The following is a 7,554-nucleotide window of genomic DNA, read 5'->3' on the forward strand; positions in this document are numbered from 1 at the left end:
CTTGCTGCGTAATCGATGAGATAACAAAAACCATAAAATGAGCAAAACATGCATGCATGCGTACATAAATACACCGGTCGTTCCATAATCAGTAGATATAAAATTTTGCATATGTTTCTTAGTTGCGCATTTTAGGGTATCGTGTCGACGTGAATTTCGCCGCAGGAAACTGTCGCAGCTGAAAAAGATGGTTCCGTAGGAAGCAAAAAAAAAGGATAGTAAAAACTGATAGAAAGCTTTGGCAAGCCGTCGCATATGGCAGGACAATTTTTATGGCACGAGTTTGGCAATAACATGGGCTTTTTCTTGCTGGCAAAGAGGTTCCTATCAGATTTACGACACAGTGTGTTTCGATTGGGCGGAATATATCGATTCTAATTCTCCTGCGTAGAAGAAGATGAATTTAAGCTTTTTCTAAAGCAGGCTCGATAAATGTTACCGTCGCCATCTCGATGACGACAAAAGTGGTGGAATCGCCACAGCTCATGCAACGCATTGCCGTATTGCAAAACACTGCTGCAGCAGCCTTCCGTTCTAACAAACGACGGTTAGCGCTAACTATAGGGCATTGCATTAGAGCCGACGCTGGCAGCCGCCAATGTTTACGGCCATGCTAACAATCTTTTATTGCGGGTGCACATAAGTTGCTACACGTGTAAATGCCTATAGATACATGGTCAAGTAAAGTTTAATTTGCCATCCGCGCTCAAGAGTTCTGGAATAAAATAGTGATTCTGTCGTCCCTAAATATCATTGGCCCAGCACATTACACGCTAGGAAAAAAGTAGTCAGTCATAAAATTATCTATCTCTATGCTTCCGTAGACAATATATTCATTGACTTCTGCACATGTAGGTCATAACCTGTATCAATATTTCAATCTCTTTTAAAAATTGACCTCATTATTTCGAACGAAATGAAAGAGGCCAAATTTACAATCCCTAATACGTACATTAAGGGAGATAGCTGAGGAGCTATTTGGTTTTCAGGCACATTAGCGTGATATTCAGCGCAACGAAGACTCACACGTACAAATGCGTACAAATGCTGAATAGGCCACCAGTGTGCTTGTTCAAACCTCCATACGCGAACGTATTCGCTCTGCCGCGACGAAGAGACCTGGAAGAACCTCGAAGCGCGTCGTTGAAGACCGATAACGAAGGCTATATCAGGCGAACCAAGGCCAGCTCCTTTGAGTAAGGACGGCGCTTCGGGTACTCCGCACCTCGCAGAATTTTTCCCAATTTCATGTGAAGCGCATTTGATGCGGATGCCACAATCCAGTGTGAAGTAGAGCGCCTTATTCTTTCGCCCACGGACACAGAAACAGTGAGTACTAACTGGTCTCAAATCTTCTGTTTTTTTAGGCTGCAATGAATAGGTCAGGGATGCGTCCCTTTCTGCGTAATAGTTCGCGCCAGAGTAGAAGTAAAGATTGGCACATCAAAAGGAAGCACAGGCACAATTCAAGCCACGAAGTCTACTGTACTGTACTGATGACTACTTTGCAGTATAGACTACTGCAGAGAGGGAGAAGAGAAGGAAACAATGCTTTTGCAACCGATTTCTCGAGTTGTTAACTGATGACCACAATTTTTAATTAACGCGACAGCATCAATGTCCTCGTTCAGCGGAAAACCCGGCGTCGTGAGCGAAAAATCTCCACAGAAGCAACCTAGGTGGCAGGTGGGCTACCTTAGTGTCCTGACGTTGTGACGTCATGACAACCTGCTGATCGTGTTGTGAGCAAACTGCCCACCTTGGCAGATGGCAGTTCAATTAATTATTGGTGAAGGGAGGTTTTTCCGCAAGAGGAACCTTGCTCTCACAAGTCCTTACCGTGGCTGTGTTATAAACAGCCACCTGCTGGGGCAATGGTCAATGCCTTAACCACCCAACCAGTGAGCCAAGAGGGGCACGAAGACCCACGCCGATCTATGAGTGTACAGTAGAGAGTTATTAATTCTGCATATAATGGGCATTAACCCATTAACGGTATCGCGTCGTACCCTTAAGATGCAGCCTAAGTGTAGCGTCTAGTTTCTTCTGGCACGTCTCAGTGCGTCTTTTGCACTTAGGTCGAATTTAGCTGCTGTTCAACGCAATGGAATGTTCAATGAATAGATAAAAACCTGGAAAGAAAGATTAATGAGAGGCGTGACACCAGGTTAACGGAGCTTGTTGGCGACCGCATCTCTAGTCTGGGAGCCGCAACTCACGTCGATTGCCATCGGTACGACCGTGAAAAAACTATTACTGGTACCGGCATACATATTACAATCTCAAATTATGAAGCTGCAGAATTCGAGAGATGCATTCTAAAATAGGCGACCTTGCTTAATAATTCCTTAAAATGTGCACTGCTTTCATTGCGCTTTCATGTGTACAGCTATTAATTACTCGACGATATCCCCGGACAAGCAAGTACAGGGCCTTCATGATAGGTGTTTTTGCAGAACCGCGGGTCCAATTGTTTATTAGCTTCATGTGTATTCTTGGCATGCAGTCAAGCAAATAACACTTGAAACGGCTGTCTGCCGACTGGGCTGCAACCCCGTTTTCCGATAAGTCTCTTTTGTGCCCCTAGACAGATGTACGTCATGTTCAGCATGACGGACATATGTTTTCTAAGAATGGCGTAGGGGTCGGCGCTTGACTTGGATGAAACGAACTAGAGTGTGTTGCAGTAGATGATATCAGTGTCGCACTTTGGGCTCTCCATGTTTGTTTTTTAGTTTTTTCGCAGTTCAATTCCTATGATCATGTTATAACTGTGTGCAGGCTGGCTTTGAAAAGCAACTTCAGAGATTAAACAACGCTGGTTATCCCTGCCTTGTCATAACCGCTGTTTGTGAAGCCTTGCTGCAGAAGATTAAATTCTCTTCGAGCAGTGCTGTAGCAAGCAAGCTGCGAGATATGAGGCCTCTGGCGGTGATTTCGTATTTGCACAAGATACCACACTACATCAAGGAGATAGGGGGTCATTATGGTGTCAATGTGGTGTTTTCAGCACCATGTAAGATATGCTCCATGATGGACAAACGACCCCCGATGTGCGCTATTAAGCATAGGCAGCGTTATACGGAATGCAGGTCTAAAGTCATCTATAAGATAACGCTCAAGTTTGGCCGTGTCTACATCGGGCAGTCCAGCCGTTGTTTCGATGAGAGAGCGATTGAACACAAACGGACAATAAAAAACAATGAAAGGGGGAACCTCCCTGATCACTGCAGAGATTTTCAAGATTGCGGACCAGTGCTGGAAGAGGCAAAGTTTTCAAAAATTATATAAAGCGCACTTAGGACAACAGACAAGGGAGACCAAACAACACAAGCGCTTGTGTTGTTTGGTCTCCCTTGTCTGTTGTCCTAAGTGCGCTTTATATAATTTTTGAAAATGAACAACCAACTAGCTCAGATGTCAATTCTGCTTCGAGGCAAAGTTTATTGGCAGAGGTAGAGAGCGAGTTGAAAGGGAAGTTATCGAAGCATTTCACATACAGAAAAGTGGGCACACGTGCATAAGCACTTCGTCGGTCAAACTCACCGGCCGGGAACTGTCATGTCAGATGGTCATGTGTATATCCTGTCATTTAATCTTATCATGTTCGTAAATTTTTCATGTCTTGTTCTGTGAGTAGCAATTCTCTGGCTTTTATGCTTAAACGGAATCTTTTTCTTTACATATACTTTTTCTTGTTAGCTTGTCCTGGCTAACATAACGCACTGGTGTTGATAGTAGACTGGCGTATAAAGGTGTTGTTTTCCGCAATAAAGTCAGTTGGTAGCAGGTGCTCTTTCTGTCTTTGTGTCTTCCTGTGTTCGTTCCCTTGCGCCATTCAACTTTATGATGAACCAACTAGCCCAACAGCAAGTACTTCTGCCTATGATAATTGGGTTATTTTCTTTACCTGCCGCCTTGACTTCTAATCAGGGGGCATGATTTTCTGGCCAACGTATGAAATATATCAGTCGGTTTTTCACTTCCAGAACAAAAGGTCATCCGGAAGCCCCTAGCCATGGCACCTCGGAGGCCTTTTCGTCGAGTTGTCGATGGCGTGCCGCGATGCGCCTGGATAGACCCAGACACCTACCGGGAAAGCCAGAAGTTCCAGGCAGAAAAAGGTGATTTGATACAGAGCACGTATCCGAAAAGCGGAACCTACTGGATGCAGTACATTACGCAACTGATCCTCAAGGGATTCGAGCCAGTAAGAACATACGACGAGTTCACAAGCAACACTCATGCCTTGGAATACATGAAGCATGATGGTTGGAAGCCTAAGCTACCCATGAGGATGTTCTTCACGCATTTACCGCTACACCTGGAGACTATGAGGGCCCACGATAAAAACATCTACGCTGCTCGTAACCCGTGGGATGTGTGTGTCTCATTCTACCACATGATGACCGATGTGAGCATCTGGAATTTTCAAGACGCCACTTTCGGCGAGTTCTTAGACGCTTTCCTAGAGACAGACCTTGGTTACGGAAGCTACTTCGACCACGTAGCCTCCGGCTACGCTTTGAAAGACGAACCCAATGTGTTCTTCGTCACGTATGAAGAAATGAAGCGGAACACCAGGGGAACAATTCTGCGCCTGGCCCGCTTCTTGGGCGAGTGCTACAGCAGTGCCCTGGAGGCAAACGAAACCCTTCTGCAAAATATCATCGAGTGGTCATCTCCGGAGTACACCCGAGATATTTTAATTATAGACTTCGCAGAAAACAAAAATCCAGCCCGGAAAAATATCTTTCACCGCAACAAACTTTCTTGCAAACGAGGACACGAAGGCGATAAGAACAAGTTCCCGATGGTAAGAACCGCTAAGATAGGGGGCTGGAAAGAACATTTCACTCCAGAACAGCTAGCTTGCTTAGAGAAGAAAATACAGGAGGAAGGGAACAAAGCCTCTTTCATTGATCTGTGGAAAGACATTCGGGAGGAGGCGAATGTCATGTCTCAGGATCTTCAGACCAGGGCCGTGGAGTGGGCCACCCAGGTCGCCGTCAGCCATGGGTTGATAGCCATCTGACACGGAATCGTCCACACATGCTCTCTGACGAAAATAAAGTTTTTCCATCCATCCATCTCTGATTCTATGAAAACTGCGATAGAGCAGAAATATTATTTTCATCGCTATGTGTGTGCCAGACTGGTGACTATGTATAGCGGCCTGTAATTCTTCAAAAGCAACTGTCTTCTGGGATTTAGTCACAATTTCTTGGGGTTTGTTTTCATCTTTTACACAAACGGATGCCGGTATGAAGATTTGTAATGGGGGGTTTTAGCCTTGCAGTATGATTTTTCCTGCTTTTCGGTACCTTTCAATTCAGAAATAAAACAGTGTAATGTGATTAAAATATCGTGATAATGTGAATGATTAAGGTTAGATGATTTCACCCTGTGCCTTTGAGATTGAAGATTTTTCAATTTAGAGTTTTGCCTAAGTTGCAGAATTGAGTTCTTTGTCTTTCAAGGGTTGCTTGTCCCTCGCTGGCCAGGACTTGATGATCCAGGCGGCTTTGATTGCAGGCCTCCGCTGCTGATTTTACAATGTTTTCCGGAGAGGCTTGAAGTTGCAGCGCATGCGTGGTTTTACTCCAAGTGTTTGATTATGCACCGGCAGTATACATTTGCACCACTGATTTTTTGTCCCAGTCCTCGACACAAGTACTTCGTGTCACCTTTACCACGTCAAAACTGGTAAAGAGAGACCGCAGACGCATCCTATGTTGCTCGTTCTCTACTCGCACGGTTGACATTGATGTATCCACCCAGCGTAATGATTTGTCGACGAGGATAGGGAGGAAGAAGAGGAAAGGCGGGGAGGTTAACCGGAAGGATAACCGGTTTACTACCCTTCACGGAGGGAAAGGGGTGAGGGGATAAAAAGATGAAGGTGAAAAGAGAGTAGCAGCAACTTGAAGCCGCTCTGCGAAGACAGCAAGCGCTCGGTAAAGCCACAGGCTATCGCGCAGGCCAGAACTTCTCAAGAAGTGGAGTAGTGCCTTAGAGGCCTTCACCGCCGACGATCTCCGTGGCCAGTGGCCTATAACCTTCATTTCCGTCAGTGGGCGTAGATCTAGACGCTCCAGCGCACGGCAGTGATACTGCCTTTCGGCGCTGTAGGCAAGACATTACCATAGAATGTGGGCTATAGACCCATCACATCCGCAGGCGGCACATGCAGGGCGATCAGCCATACCGATTAAGAGTAATGCTTGGTGAAAGCTACACAAAGCGACAGGCCACCCAGCAAAGTTGCTTCACATCGTGGTAGGCCGGATGAAAGCCGGAGCTTCAGATCTGGGTCCGAAGATTTTAAACGCCAATTAGAAAATTGGCCTCAATTCCACGCGGCAAGCGTGATGTCTCGCGCCAGTGGTCGAAGCCTACCCGCTACGTAGGCTCTCGAAATGGGACTGGACACAAAATCGCCCTCGTGGTGAGCAGTTCGCGCTGCCTCGTCCGCACCATTGAGCATATCTTCACTGATATGCTCAATGGCGACACTAATAGCAGTAAGTTCTGCGGTGTGATGTTTTATTTTATTAATTATGGTCCTTACGGTGATGACTACGGAGCTTAAGAAACTGGAAGGGGTCACTGAGGCATCGGTGTATACGTGAAGTTGGTGTCCGTGCTTTTAATGGAAATATAATAGAGTGGTCTGTTTTAATGCTTTCGGCGATAAATGAGCCTTCTTTGTGATTTCCGGTATAAAAAGAAGCACACGAGGTTGGTGCAGGCTCCATAATAGAGAGGACGGTCTAGAGCATGGTGTAAATTTGGATGGTGGAAAGTCGCGACGGGCGTCAATAATTTTCCCAAACGATGTACGCGGCCGGTTAGCAGGAAGACTGGCAAGATGGTGTGCGGGAATCCGAGAGAGGTGACGAACACGCGCTCTTAAGGCTTCGATTGTAACATAGGTAGTCACTGGATTCTCCTGGGCGATGAGTACTGTTGCGGCTGTAGACGCGCATTTTGGCAATCCTAGGCACGTCTGCAGAGCTTGAGCCTGAACACTTTGCAGACACCGTATGTTCGTTTTCCTCAAGTTTCCTAGTGCAGGGATACTGTACTGAAGGAATCCTATGAATAACGCGGTGCACAGCTGGAGCATCGACTGCACTGATGCTCCCAACGACTTCCCTCCGAGAAAGGATAGAACGTCAACGATCGACGTCAGTCGCCTTTTCATGTACCGGACATGTGGGCTCTATGTTAGATTACGATCGATGATTACTACAAGAAAGAGAAGGCTTCTTTCGTAGAGTATTGTTGAGCCATTTACACATACGGGGCAATGGGACATACTCTTGCATGTAAATGCCACAAGGGAACATTTTTCAGTAGAAATCTCCAGGCCTTACAGGCGGACGTAGGCCGTAAGAGTGCTTGATACCTTTTGGAGCCTTGCACGAACTTGTTTTCATGTAGCTCCTAATGCAAAGAAAGAAATATCATTATTATAGGCTGAGAGTTGCGCCGACTGTGGTAGTATGTCGACAAGTATGTCGATATTGAAAAGCGTTGGGCTAAGTATTC

At 45.9% G+C, this 7,554-nt stretch overlaps 1 protein-coding gene across 1 annotated transcript; it reads left to right on the plus strand.

Moving 5' to 3' along the window:
- The first annotated feature begins 1,192 nt into the window (after positions 1-1,192).
- Positions 1,193-5,074, plus strand: LOC144119358 (3-alpha-hydroxysteroid sulfotransferase-like). Its single transcript, XM_077652000.1, has 2 exons — positions 1,193-1,329; positions 3,990-5,074. The coding sequence occupies exon 2, from the start codon at positions 4,019-4,021 to the stop codon at positions 5,033-5,035; it is 1,017 nt and encodes a 338-aa protein (XP_077508126.1). The 5' UTR covers positions 1,193-1,329; positions 3,990-4,018; the 3' UTR covers positions 5,036-5,074.
- Positions 5,075-7,554: the final 2,480 nt, after the last annotated feature.

Source organism: Amblyomma americanum, chromosome 2, assembly GCF_052857255.1.
Source record: "Amblyomma americanum isolate KBUSLIRL-KWMA chromosome 2, ASM5285725v1, whole genome shotgun sequence".
In the NCBI taxonomy this organism is placed as follows: Eukaryota; Metazoa; Arthropoda; class Arachnida; order Ixodida; family Ixodidae; genus Amblyomma; species Amblyomma americanum.

Coding starts and splice junctions, on each gene's coding strand:
- LOC144119358 (XM_077652000.1), top strand. CDS start 4,019: ATGGCACCTCGGAGGCCTTTTCGTCGAGTTGTCGATGGCGTGCCGCGA.